Source organism: Cygnus atratus, chromosome 1, assembly GCF_013377495.2.
Source record: "Cygnus atratus isolate AKBS03 ecotype Queensland, Australia chromosome 1, CAtr_DNAZoo_HiC_assembly, whole genome shotgun sequence".
Lineage (NCBI taxonomy): Eukaryota > Metazoa > Chordata > Aves > Anseriformes > Anatidae > Cygnus > Cygnus atratus.
In genome coordinates, this window is record NC_066362.1 from 124,486,684 (window position 1) to 124,512,574 (window position 25,891).

The 25,891-nt window shown below is 37.2% G+C and overlaps 1 protein-coding gene across 2 annotated transcripts in view; it reads right to left on the reverse strand.

The window, feature by feature from the left end:
• Nucleotides 1-3,369: 3,369 nt before the first annotated feature.
• PDK3 (pyruvate dehydrogenase kinase 3) overlaps nt 3,370-25,891 on the reverse strand; it is a 54,822-nt gene continuing 32,300 nt past the window's right edge. For both annotated transcript variants that reach the window (XM_035542196.2, XM_035542197.2), the window contains exons 4-11: nt 18,899-19,083; nt 17,104-17,193; nt 13,408-13,485; nt 11,844-11,920; nt 10,593-10,694; nt 10,268-10,378; nt 5,604-5,717; nt 3,370-4,518 (exon numbers count right to left, since the gene is read on the reverse strand). In XM_035542196.2, coding sequence (XP_035398089.1) covers nt 4,375-4,518; nt 5,604-5,717; nt 10,268-10,378; nt 10,593-10,694; nt 11,844-11,920; nt 13,408-13,485; nt 17,104-17,193; nt 18,899-19,083 — 901 coding nt within the window. In that variant the 3' untranslated portion in view covers nt 3,370-4,374. The remainder of the gene's footprint in view (nt 4,519-5,603; nt 5,718-10,267; nt 10,379-10,592; nt 10,695-11,843; nt 11,921-13,407; nt 13,486-17,103; nt 17,194-18,898; nt 19,084-25,891) is intronic.

The window sequence follows — 25,891 nt, forward strand, 5'->3', positions numbered from 1 at the left end:
ATGAACTTTAAACTTTCTTATTAGTTCTTAATTAGAAAGAAACTTCAGTTACAAAAACAACTTTGTTTCAAATGAATGTCAACTGCTTAAATCTTGATCCTGAGAACAGATTCACTTAAGTGGGATGACTCTCATACGCTGTTACTTGTGCAAGTTTTTGCAAGGTTCAGCCCTGAAGTCGCTACACAATTTATGACTGTGTTCCTCACTTGCAATCAAACTCACCTTTGAGCTCAGGAATACATCATTCTGTCATCTGCCATCACGCTATCTTAAGTTCTCAAAAACACATTTATCTGGTATAATTTTTACGTGAGTGAGTATGTCAGGAAGAGGAGATGAAGAGCTACCAGCAACCACAGCATCTGTAGGGGAACCAAGGAAACATGCGTACTAACCAAACACCTCACAACTGGACATGGTTATCATCGAGATAAATACTAACAATAAACATTTAGTTCATTTTCTACAGAGTGGTTTATATCAATCAAGATCACTTTGCAGCACCCAACGTATAAGGCTCTAGAAGTGCTTGTTAAAGGTGAAGGGGGAGAAATGTTTTCCATACCAATGAGGTCATGGTTTCACCCTAAATACTTAGCCTGCCTTGAGGTGAAGAGGAGATTGCACTACAGTGAAAAATAGTCACTCCATTTACTTTTTGGACAAAGTGAACGGCTGTTTCAGCAAAGCAAACAAATTCTACATGCCACCGAGGAGAAAAAATTACATTATCCAGTTGGAGCAACAAGTGTAGTTTACACAGCCAAGAAGTAGCTTGAGTTGTCCAAGAACATTGGAATTAACATCCATATCTTTGTGCATGTCTCAAGGGACCTGTTCTGAACGTGCCCAAGAGGTGGCACAAACTGCAGCAGGATGAAGGCTCTTGCAGTACGACTCCAGACCATCACAGTGAGTTCGGAGACAAAGACTGTGCACCTGTGACCATCTCACCATCATTCACTCATCAAGTGCTGACACCTCAAAACAAAGCCTAGAAAAGCAGGGAGCAGAGATGTGTATACTGTTTGGAGAGGCTTCACATCTATTAACATTAAACTAGACAGGGCGTTATTGTATTACATTCACAACAGATACACCAGAAAAACAAGCACTGGAAGAAAAAGCTAAGCTATTCTGTTAGACTGCAACATACAGAAGTTATTTGTAAATTTGTTTCTGTTAATCACTAAACACAAAAGATACACAGCATTTTCACTGAAAACATCTTTTTTTCCTCCCTATTTACTGTGCCCTGTAATCCAAGACAAGCAGGTTGCAACAACATCAGCAGGCCACACATCTGAAATCCACAAAAAAGAAACTTTTATAACATCAGAAAATTAAGTTTGGAATTAACTGCCCCCCAAATATTAAAGTAAATAGTTATAACTGATGCTAATCAAAAAGTAGCAGCAGGTGGAAAAAGAACAGGATCAGCAGTCAAACTAGCCATATTAAAAACCTATCCACCCTCATTTTTCAGGAACACCAATAGGAAAACTCTTGAAGGTCTGCTGCTGTTGCTTCCAAAGACAATTTTTAGACATACGCCTATGTAGAGATGTGGCAGGAGGACAAGTAAATAATTTATTGCATATGAAAGATCTTGATTAAAGTACAGGCCGCCTGGTCAAGGTTGGAGAGGAGCAATGCTGCTTCTCACTCATTCAGCATAATGCCCAAGGACAAGCTTTGGAAAAAGGAAAAAAAATGCATTCCTTCTGCTCTGTTTTCCTGCTCTGAACAGTTTGTACCTTAGTTCTTGGAAACAGTTGCCATTTCAGGGGACTTCAGTTCCCAAGTACTACAACGCTTCAATCCTGAAAGCCAACCAACTGGTTTTGAGAAGTGAAATGACTAACGACATAAGATCCTCCACAGACCTTCACCTTCTGTTTGCTGGCTTCTTCCATTGTTTACAGTCGCTTCATGAAAAAAAGTCAATGCGTTTGCATACTCTTTTTATCTGTTCCCTCTCCTCTTCATTCATAAGGAGGGTGCCAAAAAGAAGCACCAGGTCAGGATTTGCTACTACAAAATATGATTTCTAACAAAAGCTGAACTTCAGCTTCTTATACAAACTGTCTTATTCCTTAGAATGTTTTAGGTAATTTTTAGGTAATGTTCCAGGAAAAAAATACCACATGCAACTGGGAAAATATTAGTTTCATCACAGATTCCTATTTTTAGTAGAAAAAACACACCTTGAATTCAAGAAACAGTAAGAAGTTAGGGCTGAAGGCAGAAGTTAACTGACTAAATTTTAGTAAAACCGGAATGTCAGCTGGAAGTCACATCAACTTGCACCAATTCCGCCACAGCAGCAAAGCCGCACCTCTTGAACATCCATCTGCTTCCCCTGCTGCCGTGCCTACAGCCGTAGGAAATTATTGCTCTGGAGGTCACACACACTTACGCCCTCACTGCGCCCTGTGAAGACTTCCCAGGGAGCGTTCAGCACATCAGGCTGGGGACAGGGCAGCCCCCAGCACGCCCCCTCTTCCCACCCGCCGGGCTCCGAAGGGCGGCGCTCAGCAGCCCTCCTGCCGCTTCTGCCTCCCGACAGTGTCGCAGTGCTCTGCGGAGACACGCACGAGAGAGACCGTGCTAAAGCCAGCTGCCGCTCCAGCGTGACTTCAGCTCACAGTGGAGAGAAGCCTACAGAGATTCGAGCCCTGCAAACTCAAGAACTATGTGCATACACATTCCTGAACAGACTGGGACAGCCGAGAGCACGGGTTTGGGAGATCAGGAGTCTGAGTTTTCAGAAAGAAGTGGGTCTACATGTAATTTATTGCTTATAATCCTTTGATGAAGTGTGCTATGCAAGTGCAAAGTACTATCATGATGTTAAACTAAGTTTTTTGTTTTTGTTTTTTAAAATCTAGCAATTTCTCAGCATTTCCCTGTTTAACTAACAGACTGGTTCTTTACAAAAGTAAATATTGAGAGGAAAAAAGACAGTTCCCCCACAATTTCAGTAAACATGTTTCATTTTCCATGCTAAAATCTGCAATGTCTTTCAAAAAAAATATCAAAACATCTAGGAGAAAGTGAAGGTGCAAAGTTGTTTCCACCTCATCTCCTTTACTCCCACGGCTATGTCATCACCAGGACTTGAAAACCTCACAAATTCTTCTGAAAGGCCATAGTAGCAGAAACAGTATTTGGCAGAGACTTGGTGAAGAACAGCTTCCTAATACTCAGTAGTAACCTCTACAACAAAGTTAAGGAGATAACACTTAGTTTTGTCCTCTTTAATTTTCTTTTTCCTTCAAATCAGGTACCAACTATATTTTGTCCTTCCCATTTCTATGACACTTCCAGTTTCATTTATTTAGACCAATGACACTTTCCAAAAGCTGGTGTACAACATCTTTATATACACTACAAATTCAGATTACCAGACTGTTGTCAGACATTGAATATATAAATAACTTTGCAAACTATTTACAGGTTTTAAACTAATCAGGTTCCAAGCAACCAACACTCTTAAGGCAAATATGACTGGCTGGCTGGCTTTAAGATTTCTCTCCCTTCAGCCCTCCCCACCCCCCAAGACGACAGGCAATAAACATGAAATTTAATTACCTCCTGCCCCCACACATTGACAGAATTTTTTGTATGGAGAGATGATCTAGCTACTTATGATTTTTCCTTAAAACAAGGAAAAATGTTTAAAAATATATTTGTGTTTCTGTGTCAAGAGAATCATTAAGGTGCATACCAAACCGTGGAAGTCCCAATGTGTTACAACATAATTCTTGTATGCACTTGACAAAAGGTTTTGGGAATTTGGGGTAAGCGTCAGTTTAAAGCTGTACAACCCTTTTTAGAACTATGTATTTATAAGCTCATTAGATATAAGATCTAGAGAGCTCAAAGGGATTTTCTGTAACAGGTGACACTGAGCAAAATAAAACGCAGCAAAGAGTGGATTTTCAAAGCATATGTTTAACTACACTAAAATTTCTCTCTTACACCATATTGCTGTCCACGATACTGTTCACCAGGAAAAGCGATTCTGCACAATCTGCCAATCCTTACTGGAATAAAAATTGGCACTTAAAATAGTATCTTTTGTTACAACTTTATGTACTTAGGTGCAATCACAGTGCAATCCCTTTTGTCAATGCATGACTGAAGCAACCAAGCGTATTCTGTGAAGTAGGTAGAGTTCACATACCAAACCTGCTTAGTGCCGTCCTGTAAGTCCCAATCATCACTTTGTTCTTACTATTTTTCAATGCCCTGATTAGGTCTTTGTTTGGAAGTAATTAGCTATTGTGGTTTGAAGGATTTTGGAACAAAGCAGAGACTTTATACTGAATGCAAAGGTCATCTCCAGCAGAGACAAAAGGTAGCAAATTATCGATTAGCTTTGTATTTAGAAGCATCCCTTGGTTCACTGCTAGGATTGCTCCAGTCATCTGCTTCAGGTGTGGTCTTGTAGTGTCGCCACGCTGACTTATTAAAAACAGGAAGTCTTTCAAATGATTCACTTGAAAGGGCCTATGGAAAAACAAAAGCAACAGTAAGATATCACTTAGAGACACCAAGAGCAAGATGATACTCCGGGGAGTTGTTCCAATATGGAAGAGGCAACTATAGAAGCGTCTTAATCATCCAAGTGTTACATGTCACAACACTATCTTGAGAATACTTTAGCTGTGACCATTTGTTCCTGAAGTACTATATCACAGTAAAGGTTAAAATAAAGTAATAGAACTTGAAAACTTTTTTTTTTTTTCAGGGAGTAGTGTCTACACAGCAAGAGGAAAAAGTTTTGGTCAGGAGCATTTTAGAGAGATTTGTCGTTAATACTTTAAATATTCAAATTTCCCAATAAGTTCAGATTCAGTCAGCACACAAATCTGGAAATAATAGCTCAGTCCATTAGCATGCCTTTTTTTCTTCTGAGAAACACCATGCCTTTTTCCCCCACGCATACACATAGAAGATTAAATCCATCAGAAACCAAAGTTAGTGCAGGATTCCACAGCTTGTTCACTACATGCAGCAAGGCACAGAGGTAACACTGAGTCCATGACCAGTGCACAAGCTACACACTACAATATATTCTTTCAAATTCCCTGATGAAATTCAAGCAGTTAGTTTTAGCTTAGAGCCCCTGACTCCTGAAAAAGGACAACAGGTTCAAAACAATCTATTGCACAGTGGTCAAGGACTGCACAGAAAAAAAGTGTACCAGTCAGGAATTAATCAAAATTCTTGTTTCAGTTTTACTGCAGTCAAAACTCATAGAATCAAAAAGTATTACCCAAAAATTATCTTTTATCACACAGTTGTTTGAAAATTCAGCACTTATGGTGGATTAACAAAATGCAAAGATCCAACACAGGACTGAAAAAAAAATCTAAAGCAAGCCAATTAGTATTAGTGTCAATGTTAACATTTACAAAGTTCTGTTTTTACAATTCTGTGTAATTAATTTGGATAAAATATAAACAAAATTGTGATTAAGAATTTGAAAACAAAGAGTGAAAATAAAGTTCAGTTATTAAGCAGAACATCTGCCTGCTATAAGCTATCAAGTTGCACTGCCTTGCTAGCTTATAAGAGGGTGAAATTCATACCTTCAAATAAATTACAGCATCTGAACCAACACCTTCCATCGAGTAGAGTTTAAGGTCACCTTGGAAGTACCTAGCATACAGACGAGAAATTGGCAAGCCATAGCCAAACCCAGCCTAGAAAAACAAGAAAACGAATAGAAAAAACATGAGGAAAGGTTAAAAAAAAGTGTTACAGATCACTGCTGTTGTTTATAAAAGATACCTAAATACCAGATTTGCCTCAAATTACTCTTCAAGCTTTCCTTTAATTCCTTGCCTTGCACTGTAAGCTGGGATTCACTTCTTTGAGCAATCTTTTTTCCTAGACAGTTTTTTTTTAAGCTTAAGTACAGAAAAGGGGAAAAGAAACCTTCATCGAGTTTATGTTTATTTCTCTATCTTGTCTATTTTTTATCTTCTCAAAGAGGCGGAATATGCTGCCTCCAATGAAAGCTGCCGACTGCCTATGGCTTCCTCGCTATGATTACCACTGATGTAATACTCCATTCTTTCTTTGGTAATACCAAATTTTTGACAGATGCCACAGATGCAGTGGAGGTCCGAAGACTACCGCAGAGTAAGTTAACTTCATTAACAACATACGAAGAAATACAAGACAAGTAATCCTTGATATGGTTTACCCTTTCAGCAAAGGGTGTGAACCTCTTCCAACCCACTCTTGCCAGAAGAAGTTATAATAAAAATAAACAAGACTCTCTCACTGCAGCCAAGGAATAAGATTTCAGTCTGCAGACCATCTCTTTCAGATGACTGGGTATGTGCTGACAATCACTGTTTGATTATTCACCTGAATCCCCCTGATTTTTTCAGGGCTATCCAAAGCAACAACAGAAGGATTCCAGACATACAAACATTTGAAAGTAAGGATATGAGGCAATAGAATAACAGAGCATTTCCAAAAAGGTGGGTTACAAGAACAATTCCACACCTGAAGTTTCAGAAAACTGATGAACTCATTCCACTATGCTATTTCTACAAAGGCAACCTGAAAGATACTGGGAAGAGCACAGATTCACAGAGAGAGTAAAAGATTTTAGTTGACTGATGTAATACTAGACTTATTGATGATAAGTGAAAATAAGTGAAAGCAATAAGTGAAAATCATTCCCCGAATCTTAAAAACAAAGCCCCAAAATAAGACAAAGAAAGGAGGCTAAGAAGCAGGACTTCTGAGCAGTGTAATACAGCTACTATGTGGTGTCACTTCGTAAGAAATTCCTTGGGGAAGGAGGGTGAATATTAAAGAGCTTTGTATTACAGTATCCATCACAAATTCTCCTGAGGTCAGCTACCATTTCTACAGTAACTTTTGTCCTCTTTGCCTTTTTACAAAGTCTAAGTGTCATGACCTTTAACTGGTTACAGAGTTGCTCACACTGAATGAAGACTAACAGTTAAGATGAGCAAATGGAGAAACAGAAACTGCAAAGACAGACATCTTTTCCTACTGACACTTAAAATAAAAAAGGATCCAAAAGCTTACTTGTATCTTTTCTGGACACAGGACAATACATGTTACCAAAACTAAAAAGCAAAGTAACCAAAAGGCAAATTGTAGATGGTACCTACTGCCCTGCTCAGGTAAAGGGCAGTACCAAGCAATCCTGGAAAATTATAATTATACTTCCCCCTCTGGAGAATTACACCTCCTTAAAATCCACGTCCAACTTCTGGTTTGTCTCCTGTGCCTTCCAGGAAAATGTTTTTACACTGTGTCCTGGTCCACATAGCTATGTCAACTCTTTCAAAAAAACCCTGTTTTTTTCCCTCTATGCTGTCTTCAGGTTATTTTCCAAAACAGGTAATTTATAAGAAATATGAAGACAAAAGATGCCAAATGAGTAACTGGTTAAGGCAAGCCTTGATGTATTTTGCAAAAGAGACTGTCATCAAGAATCGATTACTACATAGATCTGTGCTGGACCTAGAGGGCAGAATATAATCAATAATGACACACCTACCTTGAGAAGAGAAAGCTTTTTAGGGTCAATTTCTCACTAAATATTATTGCATGTACTATACAAATGGGAAATTAATAGTGTCACTAGGGTCAGCAGGTTTAATTAAACCTGATTTAAGCCACACTTCTCCCACCATAAACAAATGCTGCCAAAGGGAGAATCATTAAATTCTCTAAGAAAATCTACCACTACCATGTGTTCCTAATGTTTCCACTGCGCATATAACAGCACAGATGAGCACAAGACCTGCTGGAAGCAGAACGCTGCCATGGTAACAAGGTTTGTTAGCAGATTAAGAAAACATTTCCAATAACACCGAGAAAGAACTTCCACCAATCAACAAAACAAGCCCTCTCTTCCACTCCAAGTCCATAAACATTTCATAAACGAGATGGGGGAATCATACAACAAGGGGAGGGATAGTTAGAGCAGAAAAATACATCTATTTACACTGCACTGCAATTTAGTTTATGAGTATTACTTAAGTCAAGAATGAGACGTGAACACAGATCTACCTTCTAGAGCATGGTAATTCTTAAGTGGTTTGGTCTTTGGCACTAAGCAATAAAGAAGCCTTCCTTCTGCATAGACTTTGAAGACGACTCATTCATGTGAAACCTTTCTGCTGAAACATTATTTTTAGACTGATATACAAAGTATGGAATAATTGTTTTTATAACTGGATCTGAACCATAATACATGTCAAGCCTTACTGTGAAAGCCCTTTTTTTTTTCCTCTTAGTGGAAAGGTACGCCACAGACTCGTAGTTCTTTATTTTTATTTTTCCTATCTGAACCCCACACATAGAAGCTCAACAATTCACAATGTTCAGTCATGCAGGTATTGGTCAGATTCACAGGGCAAAAGCTGCCAGGCTCACAAGAGAGGACACTTTGCAGGTCTGACTACAGTGACATACAGACTGAAAAGAAAAAAAAAAAAGCCTGAGGATGGGGCAGAGCAGAAGAAAACTAAGTATAAAGGCCATCGAATCAAAGTAAGCTGTCTAGAAGATTAGGAAATAAATACAGGAATGTATTGCTAAAGATGAAGAGAAAAAAATGAATATAGTGTAAATCTTAATCTGAACATTTTACAATCAGAGTCACAAAGGCAGAGACATTTTAATAGTGAATACAACTGGCAATCAAGGTGCAAGTTTATACTAAGGACAAGTTTCAAGAAATCTTTGTAGGCTCCTACAGTAAATTGCTGATCAAAACTGAGACAGAACAAAGGCAGATTATCAATCAAGAAAGATTCTACCACTCTTGATTTTAAGAAAGAAGTTCATATTTGAATTAAAAGGCCTGTTCCTTATCACTTCACTTATCAGGAAGATTTATTTTTTTTTTTAATTATTTTATGAAAGGCATAGTACCATTTGAAGCTTTTTACCAAGATGTGTTGTAGAATGAGGAACCTTGAAGAACTAATATCAAGTCAATGTAGATACAAAACTGGGCTTCACACCTACCACGGTGACATTGAGCACTGGTGAAAACAAAGCAACACACTTACATACCACGATGCTATAATCTGTGGTCTAAAACAGTACCACAAAGATTCTGCTTATAGTCTAAAAAGAAATTTGTTGCCTCTGAACCACTCTGATTTGGTTTCAACCTTCAATTCACTGTTAATTGTTTTATATATACCAGAATAACGCATAGTCATACACCCTCTGGCACCACATTATGTTAGCTGCCTGAAGGCACTTCAACCACAGAAATACCAGAAAAAAAATCAACACTCAAGAACATGCTAGATGAGAAATAGGAGAAGGAAACCTCCCAGATAATATTTTTTTCTTGACATGCTTGAAGATAAAGGACTGCATGAAAAGCAAAACCGACCAAAGACATTAGAAACAATACAGAACAAAAATAAGAACAGATAAAAAACACAATATCAGTATTAACCTACTTGTTGAAAGACAAAGGTAACAGAGGGAACAGCAGCCATACAATTTTTTATCAGAATGACCCAATGTGCAATTTAAATTATTAGTAAACTGTTTTGTTAATTTTTTACTAATAATTTAAAGAATCATGCCTACTAAAAGAATAGACACATTCAGCACTGAAATAATTCTCTACTTAGAAGCTGTGGTTTTTTTTTGTTTGAAATCTGATCTCAATCGAGAGTAGCACATGAGATCTCCAACTGAACAGGAATATACCAAATGTGATGATATCACATGCACATCAGAGATTTTTTTTAAATGCATTTTCACAGTCCATAACTTACACAAGAATCATTTTCAAAGTTCCATATATTGTGCATTACCAGGAGGGGTTTCTCAAGGGCTGTTGCTCAGAGCGTGGCTCAACTCTTCAATACATTTCCTACAATGAACTCAGATTACCAGTAATTTATACATCAAGGAGGAGCTCTTTAGGTTATCCACCTTCATGGTAATACAGCACTAAAAATCCTATCCATTAACCTGTGAAAATATTGTGCTTATGCACACATGCTTGTTTCCAAGAATATAATGTCAAGACAAAGAAAAACAATATTCTGTTCCAAGGACTAAGTGGTGATAACAAGCCTCGTTTTCTCCTGATGTGTTTTACCTGCATAGAATTGCTAACAATAAACTATTAGTCCAATGGAAAATCTGATCCAGTAAATTGCACTGAAAGGAAATTGACAGAGTAGTGCTCAGGGACATTTAATTATGTATTACAATTGCTTACCAAAGGCACAGCTCTCGTGGGCTCCAAACTAGGTCTGGGTGCTGTTGAGTACATGTAATTAAACAATCTGTCTATTTTCCTTAAAGGTACACCTCCACCTTGATCACTTATCTAAGGAATAATAAAAAGTTAGTTTTAAACATTATGTTCTGAAAAAAACGCAAAAACACACTAAAATTACCTAAATGACTTCAGAAATATTAATGAATATGAAACAAGTATCAGCAGTCATACAGTACTTAATTTGACTTTTCAAATCACAAGTCATATTATTTAAACCTAACAGTTAGTAAGTTGCACACAAACTTAATCTTTAGGTACTTACCTTAATAGATAGATCTTCTTTCCCCAAAGTGACTAAGGTTTTGATCGATGGATAGCCTTCTCTCTTACCTTCATGCAACTCTACAGTAGCTCTCATTGAATTCTGAAGTTAAAAGAAAAAAAGCGTCTTTAATTCTAACTTTACCAGATATGCTTTTTGTTACAATCTAGAACTTGCATGTATTTTGTTGAATACAGATACCTTGCCCTGCACTTGTATGCAAGACAGGAAAGGACATTCAAGGAGTGCTTTCAACACAACCAGTTGTCCAATTAGTTTTTTACACCAGAACTATCATACACCCTTTTATATATGACAAACTCAAGAGAACCTAAAGCAAGGGAAAAAAAAATCTGTGCAAAATCAGGTAAGGGACAACAGCATCCTTCACCTCCACCTTGCAGAACACCACCACTGATGTGCACTACAGAGAAAAAGCTCTCAACTACATGACCCAGGACAAGAAAATGTTACGTTACAGTCTATCACTCTGACTTTGTCATATTTATTAAAAGAGTTTCCACTGGCAGTCCATCACACATTAACATTACTTATTGCTAGAATTTACTGGTTTCACACTGTTTCATGACTTGTGCCAAAGCATAAACAAGCAGTATACTAATTCTCATCTGTTCTGCTCTAGAAGTAGCGATACAAATGGCAAAAGAGGAAGATCTAAATGAACGTGTTTGACTAGTGCCAGCAATCAAAACCAAAATACCATTATTTAGGAAAAAATTCTTTGACCAAATGTAATTTTTTTCTTGAATTCTATTCAATTGCACCACCTAGAGACCACCTGTCTTATTCTAAAGATACAGTAGCCCTCATGTTTTATGTTCACTGTTGTTCCAGTGATTCACAAAACACAAAAACAAGACAAAGCATGCCATTTACATTATTCAGATATATGCACTGCTCTTAAACAGAAGGCACATGCAATAATGAAGCAAGCTTGTAGAAATTGTAAGATAATACATCATCGTTGCAAAGACTATTATGAGTTAGTTTAAATTAATCAGCTTCAAAAGGCCAAAAGGAGAAGAGGGAAAACTCAGATTTTTTTTTAAATTATACAAGGGCATAAGAGTTGTGAACTTGATATTCATCAAAACTTCAAACTCTTCACTGGGATAAAAATAAGAAAGGAAAACTGAAATAACACTTCAGAACTGTCACTGAAAGGAATCTAAATTTCAACAGGAATGCAAGTTCACTAACCCTTTCCAAATATTAACAAGCGCAACCTACCTTGAATAATTCAAATAACATATGAAACAAATGAGATGGTACGTAGACTACTTGAATAGGCTTGTTTGGAGCTTTAGCTGGAAAAAAAAAAGATTTTTTTCAAACGGTATCTTGAAGCATTTTTACTTACAGGATTAACATGAAGCTATAGACAAAGAGAAGTACGTATGAATGTTTTTGTTTTCTGAGTGCAAAATATGATCCATAAAAAAATCAGTTACTGCTATCACCTTAAATGACACATTCTAATGATGTTTTTTAAAGACAATGTTAGCAAACTTTTAGATACAATACTAGACAAAGCAGTGGTTATTTAGTACTAAACATGGTATTCATGACAGCTTTCCCCACTTGTGTGGGATTTTTTTTTCTTTTTCTTAACACGTTATATTTATCCATTTGCTGGACAAGAAGTCCTAGAAATAAAAAAAATCACTGTTTAAATATTCTAAAAAATAAACATTTTCCTTTAATTAAAGCATTGAAAATACATTTTGAAAGTCTGAGTACCATACATTTTAAGTTATCACAATTTTCTTGTTCCAAAACGTAACTTAATTGTTTTGTCTACTGTTGTCCTTGTTGCTAGTGCTTCAGCAGAGGTGCGTGGCATGGCACAGCTCTGGACACTGGAGTGCTAGCTGACTGGCAGGAATTAATATAGCTGCATTTAATACATTCCAGGACAGTTTTCATGCTCAAGATGCAGTCATCCCTGAACACTCAATTATCTACTGACTTTAAATTATACAGTCACAGCCTGTCAGGCTCAGCAGCAGTTCACATTGAAGAGAAGGCTCTAAACCCATGCTTCTTAAGTTGCATGTGGATATCAACATGAATGCACAGAGTCAAGTTCATCCTTTTTTGGCACTGAGGGCTGATGATAATACCAAATACTACTTTAACAGACAGATACGAGGGTATGCAAAGTCTTCTAATTTCCAAAAGTTTGGGTGAAAACCCAAATAATGTTCTGCTTAATTAGTTGTAAGGCAACTTGCTGGTTTATTAATGTAAATTTTGTCTTAGTCCATACTCCTATGCCTCACCAAATTCAAGATTTTATTTTTTTCAAATTCAAAGTTTTATTTTGAGTGTTTTCTGTTTCTGAGACTTTTACAAATCCTTGCCTTCTGATGATGTTTGGAAACATCTTCTGCTTGGACTGCTGTCCAAACTTTGTGAGAGGATTACTCAAGACTTTTTTGTTGACAGTAAAAAAAAGGCACTGACAGTAGAATTTATGAGGGTATTTTCAAATGAAATCAGTTTCAGCTCCATTAAAAGATGAGGAGGCAGGCCTGTTTCTTTCCCAGCCACAAGGATTCTCAAACACCTTTATTTTTCTTAAAGTGATAGTGAATTTAGCAGATAACATTCTGTATAAACATCATTGTGATGAACTAAAATCCAGGTGTCCACAGGGACGCATTAGGACAAGAAAAGTAGCTGCATATAGGATTGCAGAGTTCAAATTATAGTCTACAATTAATTAGATAAACTGGAAACAGATAGACATGTTTTTTCTTAACTACATCACTTAAATGAGTTTCACAATTACCATTGAATTCTTCAACTTCCAGATCAGGTGCCACCATATAGTATTGTTCACACAACATCTTAGCCGTTTCATAAGCATCTACAAAATGAGAGAACAGAACACCAACTTAGGAAAAGCTAGCTAAAGACTACTAGCAAAATTATCCCATATCTGAAAGACTACAAGCAGAACACTAATTTTAACCTGTTTACAAGCATGAAACTGGTATCCATTCTAATCCCTTTTTATCTATAGATTCATTGCCAGTTTGTCAAGAAAGAGCAAATTCTATTTAAAGCTCTGGAAAAAAAAGCAAAACAGGAAATTACTAGAGACAAGCTAATTTTCCATCTCTGCTCAGGGCTTAAAAAAAAAGGAAGGATCTAAACCTAGGCAGACCATAATACCTACTTATTTATCATGTCCTATTCACAACTTAATACTTGTTCTCTCCAAATCAAACAAAGAAAAGATGACATTGCAACCACAATTTAATTTTTTCAACCACGATACAGTTTACAACACTTGACTTCTCAATGTCATCTTGGGGAGAATCTGAAGTCTTTAAGATTACTCATTCTCTCCTACTGATCCAAAACAAAGAGCTTGCCCATAGTCCATATCAACCTTTACATACTGACAAAATACAGCAAGAAAGTTGAAGTTATCTTTTGTTTGAAAAAATTGCAGTTCTAAATATTCACTGGTATCTCCTTTGCAAAAACACCTCAGAAACAAGCAACAAATGTTAACCTAAAGAGAAACTACAAACTCAACTATGTGCAACTACACTGCTTAAGTTACCTTAATGAAAATGGTTTAATGATTTTTTTTCCCCTCATAATTAGGGTTGGCTAGGAACAAGCGCATGAACAGATGGTGCAGTTCTACAGACAAAAGAGAAATTTGCTAAGATACTGTAGCAGTTGCATTTGATCCAGCCCTAGAAATTACCTTCTTCCTCCTGCCCGAAGTGATGCTACAAAACAATGTCAGTCAGTGCCAAGACTTACAGCAACGCAACAAGCACAATGAAAGTAAAATCATTAGCCCCCAGACTGCTTGTTTACCTTTAATTGTTCTACTTCAAGATGTACTGTCTACAAACAATCTATATATGTACCCTGTTAACTAGAAAAAATTTATACCAGTTATTCTGGCATCTGTGAGGCTGGACATATCTAACACAGCTGACACAGATGCTGCTTGAGTTTTAGTCAAATGGAGCTAATCAATGCTGGGAATGTTCTTGATCAAGTCCCCAGAATGTTTCAAAGTCAGCTGTCCAATAGGAATCATCTGTATCAAGACAGTCAACTTCAAAGACCTTCTCTAAAATAGTCCTGTCATTAGCACAATAAAACGTGCCCTAGTAAAAAGACCAAAATCTTATTTAATATCCAAGCTCTGCAGGAAACCTCAGCCTGGGATGTGCATAACTTAGGAAAAAAATGCATGAATATCTACACCTACACAATATTATAACATTGTCTCAGAACTTCTGATGGCCTTGTGAATAATCCCGTTGTTCTTTAGCTAAAAGGGGCATGAGGAGCACTGCCACAGTCATGACTCAGACATTAAAAGTTGAAGACAGGTATACAGCTGTTATGACCATATGGCTGTCTACGTGGAGAAAAGAATATATTAGCACATTTCAGAGACTATCCGCATCGTAAGTGGGTATCAGATGTGGACCAAAGGGGTAGAAGTCGGATTCCTTATTGTGGTGAAAAACACCAAGGCCTCTGAAAAGCATACCAATAATAGGGTGGTAATAAATGAAAAAGACGTCAATATACAGATGTAGAGCAGACACAGGCACTATGCAAAACTTAAGAGAATGAAGAGATTCTGAAAAAAAAATCCACCTAGCCTCCCTAAGCTGAACGAATGTAAGACTCACCCATTTTCACAAAGTAGCAACCCTTGAGATGAAGGAGAAGGTACCATCACTTCACGATCCAGTGAAGTATCCACTCATGAGGAAAAAAGCAGTGTCAGAGAGCAGTCTCAAATTTACCCTTCTTCTCTGTCTTTGGCAGAAGCCTAGGACTTTTATTTAAAAGAGACTGTGCCAAAAGGTTCAAGGCACACCTCATGTCATGGCTGGAGGTAAGCTGCAACAGGGCTGAAGGATCTATCAGTACATCTGAAAAGCCAGTTCGAGTAAAAAGCTGGGAATTGCTCTCAGCTCAAACAAATCTTACTGTAGGACAGTCAGTGAGATACCAAGACCTACCTCAGGCAGTTAGAGGCGCAACACTAGGTGAAGCTGCTTGAAACATGAAAGAAATGATTAAAACAACCAATTCTTGTTTGAAGGTCTTACAGAGCTTGTAGCTGCCACATAGAGTGCCAACCCCTTAACTCTAACAAATTGCTCCAAATACAACCTAGGCACCAGAACATGTTGGAGCTAGCACAGGATACAGAATGTAAATTAACCACTCCACCACCCTGAAGATGAAATGGCCTCACATACACTGACTATGGACAGACTCTGCCTTTAAGAACATTTGGTTTCTTTGAAACAACACTGGATACTGTTTATGATGTCCTCATTTTGTTAAAGGATATTTCTTCAGATACAGATAATGTATTTTAGCTACTAGCTTAAAAACTGGACTGAGCACCTTCTGACACTACGCACTCCTCTGTTCATGGCAGACAGCACCTATGAATTTCATGATCAAAATAGATCTGAAGATTGCTATTAGAAGGAACATTGAAATAAATACGCCTGTAACATACAATGTCAAGGTCAAAGAGTAGTAAGATCAATCAAAAGAAAATAGAACTGCTGAAAAAAGCCACCTTGGAGCCAAAGAGCTAGAAGCCAAGAAGCCCTGCTAACAGTAAAAAGCATCTACATTATAAAGCAAGCTATCATGCAGGCCAAATTCTAACAAGGTTTTCCCTTTCAGCTGAAAGCTGACAAAAGGTGAAGGCGAAAAACACATTCTTCCTCTTTTGTAACTGCATAAATAGCAACGAAGGAGAGAGGGAAGAATTCACTCCTACAGCAAAAACTGTATTTGTAAATACACCCAGAGTGTGAATCTTCAATAAGCGAATTCTTGAAGGGGACAGCATCGCCTCATGCATATTTACTAACATTCAGAAAGCTTATAAGCATAACATCCAGCAAACAAAACATCATGTGAGACTATGACAGATCATTCAGGTACAGCCATCACATACACGTCTTCTGTACATGAGAGAATAGGCTGTGATGTGGTAAGATACACAAGATTAATCACTGGAATATCCATATAACTGACGACATTTTACTTAAAGGCTTTACTAAATAAATCAGAAAATCGCACACTCTCAAATTTCTTTAGTACTGGTATTAAGCAAAAACAGCAGTGACTTAGAACCTGTTTCTAAATATTTTGAGGGAAAAAGGCATGTACATTTTAATAAAACATTTAGATACTTAATCTGATATTTGTCCCCCTACTTCTGCTAACATACCAGAAGTTTCAACATTCTTAATTACCAAGACATTAGCAATTCTGAATAAGCCATGGCTTTATTGTAAGCAACTGCAGAGCTTCCATTTCTTGGTGTTTCTTTTTCTTTTGGTTACTGTTTTAAGTGCATTGAATCAATAAAAATCACCTTCAGTCTTCTGTATCTGAATAATACATTTATGCATATTCTAAACTGTGAGTTTTTTAATCAACAAGAATATGAACCCAGTCTCCTTACCTTTAACCACCTCTGCCACATTACAATTAGGGTCAATACTTCCAATATGTTTGGGGTGAGCAGGATTAATGTCTCCTCCAAAAAGGAGTGCTAAAAGGAAAAACAAATGGCAGTGACTTGTCTATTATGCTTGAGGCAGCACAGAAAGTTTAAATCTGATAATATCTTGATCTTACTGAATAGCACATCATGTTGTAAAAAGATACGCCTGCAAATTGTCAGAATCCTTGTTTAGAAAAGCTCTCAGCAGTATGCTCCCCACTCTGTCTTTTGCACAGGGTCTGGCATTCACTAGACCCTTCACTGAGAGATTTTAACTCTCAAAGATGCAGAAAGATTTTACAATTTTTTTTCAGAAGTGATTTTCTGCTGCTTTAGCAGTTAAGCAGATAAGAAACAGAGGCAGTATGAGGTAAGCAAAAGACAAAATACGAAAGCTTTTTCTGTTCCAGTAATGATGAGCTAATACACTGGCACACTGCACATTGCAGAACCACACAAGAGACAGTGTCAATAACGAAACAAAGTGCAAGCTATATAACCTGTATCCAAACTCTACTTTTCAATTGTCCTTCTCAGTGCTTCAAGATGGATCACTAACATTGATTATCACAGGGAACTTGCACTAGATTAAGCATCTACAAGCTTTTTAAAGTTTCAACCACATGACAAGGCATTTCAGTTCAATGAAGTAAGTTTTATACTTCAGAACTAATGCATGTTATGCTCACACTTGGCCTAGGAATTCTATTAGGATGAAGCTTTTGTTATTGTTGTAACTCTTACAACCCTAAGAGAGCCTTTTAATTTTTTATTCACCATTTGTCTGCCCAGTTACTAGAATAAATGGCATATTTATGTCACTGCATGCTTTGGCACATGAAAGCTACTTGTACAGAGACAGCATGGCATTTGCTAGTCTCATAAAAGGTCATTGGAAAGACACACAATTTGTAAAATACCTTACAGTGCATTACTCCACTTTTGCTCCCTATTACCTGTAATGCACCCATATTCTAATAGGCCATAAAAGCAGAATACTGGGCGGACAATGAAGCTTTAGTGCTAAAAGGTACAAGACACACTAAGAGATCGAGATTGATCTTAACTTTACATAGATCACTTTCTGCATGGCTGCACATAATGGTTAATAGGAGCTGTGCAAGTAACTCCTTTCACTCTGTAACATGAATATGAAAAAGTTTATTAGTAACAACATAAAGCAATGAAATAGAACTCAATGACAGAAGATGACTAATTCAAGTATTTATTCTTAAATAGAAAATAGGAAGTAGAGGGAGACAAGGAATATAATTTAAACCTTTAGTTAGAAATACTCAACTAGTATTAGTTAAAAGGCAAGGAAGTCTATATAACTTGCTGAAAATTTAAGCAAAAAGATACACAAATTATCTCTGCATCCTCACATTTGATTATGAAATAAATGCCAACTCTACAAGCTATGCTGAGAGAATTTGAGCAGAAAAATATAGCTACTCTGTTGTTTAAAAATACTTCATGTAACACTATGCAAGCTGTCTCTGCCAACAAGATTAAAAAGTGACAGCCACGCTGACAAAGCCTGACAGTTCTGGAAGAAAGCATACTGGTGGTTTGGATTCATTTCTGATAGCTGTGAAGTACCATATTATAACCTGTTGCCAGTAAATTTTTACCATAATTAGCACAGAATATTAAGAATTAGTCATGAGTATGAAAAATACTAAAACAAAGCTACGGCTTCTTCAGGTTTACAAGCAACAAGCTCTTGAAGATGAAATAAGCAATTACTTACTGTGTTGGTTAATAAGCATACGGAAAGAGATGCGGTTGGTGTAGAATCTATCTAGAAAATACTGGATGTTACTGCTAACAAATGGATCAAAGCCATATTTTTCCTTGTATTCAATCACCCCTTGCGCCATGGTTGGAACCACATCATTGTGTCTGTTCCTGACTTTAATTAAAACATCTAAAAAGCTAGAGGAAACAAAATTAAAAACAGATTGTTAAAGGTATAATTAAACTCAATCTCTCACTTCTGTTTTCAGCTCTCCACAGCATAACCATTTTATCTATTTGCTATCCCACCCAGTAAATAAAACACAGTCATACCTAAACAAGCCTATTTAAAGAGGAATATTAGGTCAAGCTCTTAACTCAAAAGGTCCGTGAAATATTTAGGGTCTCAATTTGAATCATTCCTTCCTGAAACATCCCTTTAAACTAAATCTGTTCACTATTAACTGAGAACAAGAGATTTCCTTTTTATATGCACCACAGTAACTCTCATTCTCTGTAACTAACAGTAGCTGGCAGATTGGAGAGGTAACTCAGAAAATAGTACCTTACTGCCCCATATAATTTCCTGACAAATTTTACACTTCATCATTTCTTCCCAAAATTCACCCTGTGCAGTGTAATTTTTGAATGCATTTCTTTACCTGACATCTATTCTGAAGTTTGAATGCTGGGATAGGTAATTATTATCTGTGTGACTTCTGTTCAGTTTCCTTTTTACACCACTGGATGGCAGAACACATACAACGGTGCTCTGACAGATGTCTGGTAGGTTGGGCAGTTTTAGGATACCACTTCCTTTGTTTTTAAAAAGTACTTCTCTTGAATCAGCTTGGGGGATTTTTGTTTCTCCTGCCAAGGCAGCTCTACACTTATCTTTAAAGTGCTCGTCGTTTTTATTCCACGTGCAAACTCATACATACTTTAAATATTAATAGCTTTTAAAAGCTTAGACATGGAAAAAAAATCAGTGCTACTCAGTTCGGCTATATTCTATAATATTAAATGAATATTAGCACTACAATGTTTACACGATCTTGTTAGAAAACACACAGTGAGATGCAGCTTTCAGAAGAAAAAAAAGCTGGGAGTCTTGTTGGGCTATGTCTGCATCTGCAAATCTACAGACTTGGCTTCGTAGTTGACTTTAAAAAAAAATGTCAGATTTATACTGAAAAGAGATGTATTATTTGCATCAAAAGGAAAATATACACCAGCTAAGGAAGGAAAGAACACTAAGATCACAAAAAGTAAAAGACTACCAGTTAGTCACCACATTTAAAGCACATGCTTCGTTCCTGTTCACGACCAGTTAGCCAAGACAGTCGTTTGATGGTAAAACATATGCTTAGCTAGTGATAAGCTTTTAAAATCATTTCTACTGTACCAGCTCCAAAGGAAAGTAGGATTAATATTTAATACTTTTTCATCATGCTTGTTCTGATCACCAGTTTTTGCCCATATATTAACAAACAATTCAGTAGTCTTTCAACACTATTTTGTTGCATATAAAAGGGGAAGTTTTAACTGCCTAAATCTCCCTGAAATTTTTCACAGTACAGACCAACTGTTCCCTATTACTTTCCAATCTTGCTGGCTGCTTCAAATATTTTAATAAAGAATTTACAAACCATTTAAGTTTTGATCCTGTATGATCCATAACCACTGAGATCGGGTATTAGCTTTCCAGACAAAACTACTGCCTAGCTACTTTATTCATGCTTTCTCTCCGTTTCAGAGCAACAAGACTGGCTTAAAACAGAGCTGAGAAGTAACACTTACAATCATATCTGAAAGATAACAACTGACAGCACTCTCTACTAGCTGCTATTTGCAGACAGCTGTGCTTTTCACTTTTAAGTAGCTCCACTACCCACAATATATACAACATGACGCTTATGTGCTCCACGAGGGCACACTGTTCGCAGATATCCTGCCACTAAAGTGCTCAAATGCACTGAGCGTGCTGGAAGGGCAAACAAAGGTCTAGGTTGTTTACCCATTACAGACCAGCAAATCATAGCTGAAGCTCAGTGTGTAAATGCACACAGTAAAGGAATTCTTCACTCTTACAGTGATATGACAGCCTCTTGTCCGATCTTCAAAGATAACTGAGTTCACTCAAGTGTTCCCATAAAGTAGATGCTTTTAAATGACCAAACATATCAAAGTATATATGCTAATTTCAAGGCAGTGGGGCAGAAACCATAACACATTTCCTTCCACTCATTCCTTACCCACTCCCCACCCTGCACACACCTGAAAGGCATTCGAAGCTTACTATACTCAAACCATAGGCAGCCACAAAAAAATCTTAAGTGGTCATGGGATTGGCTGAGAAAAGTGAACTGCAAAATAGCTCTGAAAGTTTTATTTAGCAATAAATCTCTAGAAAAATTCTGTTTTGCATTTACAAAACTACAACGAATAATGCTGTTGGTTTGACAGAAGAGAAATTACTAATATGAAGCTATTTCAGTCAAATGAACTTCGGTGGCTTCTGTATCAACAAAACAATGTTTGTTACCATAGCTATTAAATAAATTAAGCCTATGCATTCCTGTGAAGATAATTAATGAATGTCAACACAACAGTTATTTTTTTAAGTCCCTAATGGCAGTAATATGTATTATTCTGTTTTGATCTATTAGGACAATGCAGGAAAAGTAATTTTAAAAAACACAGTATAAAGACAAAAGGGAATTTTTGCTATGTCCATTTTATGGATAGCATTATCTGAAAGGTTGAAGAAAAACTGATTAGTGTAGACAGCCAAAAATCCCTTTCAACAGAACAGACATTTTATATTATGTATATATATACACACACACACACACACTTTGATTGATAGACTGCTCTTTTTTTTAAAAAGTGCTAGCTACCTGGTAGTTGAAAATCACCAGAAAGACGAACTAAATTCACACACTGAAAGATTTCCCTACTAGAAAGTGCAACTATTTTCAAAGTGCAAAACGCTATGTGAAGTAGCATTTCATATTTTTAAGTAACAAAACACCATGTGCTTATTCCAATCTACTGCGATAGTTATTTCAAATTGCTAACAGAATTGCTGTTTTAATCTTTGTGCTGCACAAGGGAAAGTTATTTTTTCACTTACTAAGTTTCGTGTTTGTGCATTATCTATAGACATATTCACAGTGTATTACTTCAGTTATTATCGATTCCAGAATACTTTCTCTGAGACACTACCACTACAGGGTGAGCAAGAAAAAAAAAAAAATCAAAAGAAACTCATGGGTACAGGATGTGGTGTGTTTGTTTGTTTTTTTTTTTCCCCAATGTACATATAAACACCACTTATTACAAAACCCTCTGTTTTTGAAAAGCGACTTCTGCCTTCGCATGTTCATCTGGATGCATACTGACACCACAGGAAGTTCCAAACACTTCTGCCAGCTTACACACTACCAAATGTGAGCACCTTATCTTAAAGCTTCTGCAATCTCATTATTTGAAAGAAATGTGGCAAGACTTCCTATCAGACCCCTCTGTACCTTGGCTAAAGATATTGACTATTACTATCAAAAATTCCAGAAAGGTCTGACAACATTGTAGCAAGTCTTCATCCAGTCCACTAACCAATAGAACACGAAGAAACCGAAGCACCTCTGATCCTCCGTAGCACAGAAATACTGTGACAGAAAAATCCCTTTGAAGTATTTTTCCCCATGTTCAGAAAAATTCATGACTAAGCATCTGTCCTCAAATTTATACACTAAGAGCACAGGTAAGTTGGGCTACTCTGGGAAGCCATTACTCAGCATTAGCATCGGTTTAGCCTGCACTTACTCATACCTGTTCACCCCCTGTATTGCGTTGGCACTGCTCTCCTTGTGGGCCTCGGGGCACAACAGTTTAGGGACTGATGGGGTTAAAAGAGGACTTTTTCCACTAGATCAGTTTCCCAACTCATTTCACTGTACGGCTTAGCAGACAGCTATGCCAACACATGGATAACATCTACAATCCTGTATGTTGATATGAAGAAGGGATTCCTCAGAAGGAGACCCTGAGCTCTGAGAACACCCAAGCAGGCTCCCCAGATGAGCAGAGAGGTGACACAAAGTCAGAGGGAAGTTTTACATTCAACTAATGCTGTCATTCCACCATTTTAGAAAGCATTAATTGAAGAACCACCTCCAACATCGATACATCATGCATCTTACCCTTCAAAAGCCACGCTGCCTGGTGGTTGCCACCAAAAAAAACTCACTATTGCAAGAGGTCCAAACTCTGAATCAGTCTGCAATTACTTGTGCTAGAAATTGCTCCTGAGGACATATGATCCTGGAGACACTGAGCCCAGCTTGACTCTGATAAATGCTGTGCAAAGAAGGGTTAAGCGAGACATCCACACATTTGCTAATGAGTATCAGAAAACCAAAAAGCCATGAAATATTTAGAAAAAAAGTAAATCCTGGTCTGCGAGGCTGCCTCTCGCCAACTATTGACTGAAGCAGACAGCATTGCTCTGTTCCATCTAAGGGGAGCCTGTAAGATTTAGTGATCACTCTTGGAATGACAAAAACTTGTATAATGAGTAGGCCTGGGTTATTTTAAGATATCTAGTACATTTGCAAACTGCAGCAAGTTCATTTCTGAAGACTGAGACGCATGTATTTAATTTTCAACTAGAAAAGAAAAACCAAAACAATTTGCCTGCTGTAGAAATAGTGCTACCATAAAAAAAACTTCTTACCCAAACTTCAGGAAGTACTCATCATGTGCAAGCTAAAGCTCTGCATTCTAAAGATTCAGACCCACACCAACAGTCAAGCCATCAAGCGACTGACGCTGGAAATCTGAGACCTACCTGGACTATGGGACATCTGCCCCTCAGCACAATCTGGTTGGTGGTGACACTAGAGTATTTCATTTGCTGCATGGTATTCGAGGACAAGTATGGAACTGTGATTAGATCCTTAAGGGCACATCTATGGTTATCAAATGTGTTTAAAAGAGCATTTTAGCTCTCTCTTCTCTCTCAAGCTGCTGTTACCTTGATAAGCAGTAACAGAACGTTAAGTTCACCCCAGCTAACAAAGACCCCAGAAGGTCCCAGATAATTGGTCAAATTCTGAATTCATTATTATACGAAGTTACAAAAGCAAAGTGTTATAAAAACGTCACTGAAAAGAGTTCCCAATATTTCTCCTCCTACCATACAGTCATAAAAAGGGGACAGGGCTATAGAGCAGCAACATGGGACGCTGGTAGAGAAGTGGAGAAATTGTTAGATTTATCTGTTGGATTATTACAAATGAAATACGGACACAGGTGTTGAGAAAATTTTTAAAATAATTGCTAATTACAGCTCCATATCCAGCCAGATGGCGTGGCTTTCAGAAAGTTAGGAAGAGATGACATGCAAAAGAGCAGGAAAGTAAATCTGCCTAATCTTAGGCAGCCAATCCAATATCATCAACAAGAATAAATTGGTCTTTAAATGGATAATGTAGGTTTTGCATCTCTTCATAGGCCAAACCCAGTATAAAAGACAACTCTTACTGTCTTTTGGACAATAAGTATAGTTGGACTTCAGTAGTAGTTAGACTTCAGTAGGCAGCAAAAAATTCCCAGTGTCCTTACTATGTGTACTTAAACACACATAATAAGGTTTCTGACATCTTGCAATTACTGTAACGAAAATTACACTGATGGAGTAAATATTTGGTTCATCATATTTGATATATCATGCTGATATAGAATATCTCACAGAATATTTCACATTATTTCATGTCAATGTCAGAAATGCCCATTACCACTATGACAATCACATAATACATCTAGTAATTGTGAACAAACTCCAAAAACAGATCTCCAAGAAAACTGTTGATCAATCTTTCACACACCCCATAAATAAATATATATTTAGTAAGCTACCTTGAACCTCTGAAGTCTGTAAAACACTGACATTCAGTTACCTAACTACAGAACATCTAAAATGGTACAAGAAGCTTCATAACTACACTGCCTCCATCTGCGCATCCAGCATCTTATAGGCTAAACGGGACCTGTTATGCTTGCCAGGCTCACTCACGTGTCCAGGACAGCTTCTGTCATCTCAAAGGGAAACCGAAGTTCTGGTAACTGAGTTCTACTCAAAATGTTCTAAGTCAAACAGTAGGAACTCTTATTGCTAAGATAGTCAAAAACTTGTCCCATCAGCAAATACACCATAAATATAGAATCCTCTGAAGTAACAGTTAGAAATGGTCAACATGTTCAACTAATTTATCCAATCCAGAATAACCATGCCTAAAACATCACTGAAAAGATATCCAATGTGTTCTTAAAAGCTTTTAATATTAGAAGCCTTTTAATATTTTCATAAGGCCTCCTCAAACGGTCTTCTTCAGTTTGTTCTCACTAATATTATTAATCTGTACTTTTTACCGTGTGAACAGGTCTCAGCTTTAGCAAGTATCAGCCTCTTTCAAATACTCCACTTCCTCATTTACAGTAACCAATCAGCCCTTATTATAGTGACTTCTTTTTTGTATGCTCAGACTTCTAGCACTTTGCACTTCAAATCTTTTTTGCCAGTCCAAATGACTCCCTTCAACATTTTTCAGAGGTCAAACTCCATGCTTCTAACTCTTGTTCCTTTCCCATCAATACTGTCCACCTGTGTTTTAATTTCTTTAGAGGTAGTACCAAGAACTGAAGACAGTATTCCAGCTTAGGACTCGCACTGAGAAAATTGTTACTTTCTCCTTGTTCAATAGCACTACAGTTCATTCATTCAGTCTGCAATCCTTATGGCTCTTTCTACAGTTCTGCCATGCAGGCAATTTGGTACTCATGCTCTTGAGTTTCTCTTGCATGCATTGGTTTATGCTTAAAAAAATAAAAGTAAAATGATCTCAGATAATATTCCCACAACCAAAAGAGCATACTGTCTAGCATTACCTAACAAAACCCTTATTCAAGCTAACAAATCAGTTAACATATCTGAAACTAACAG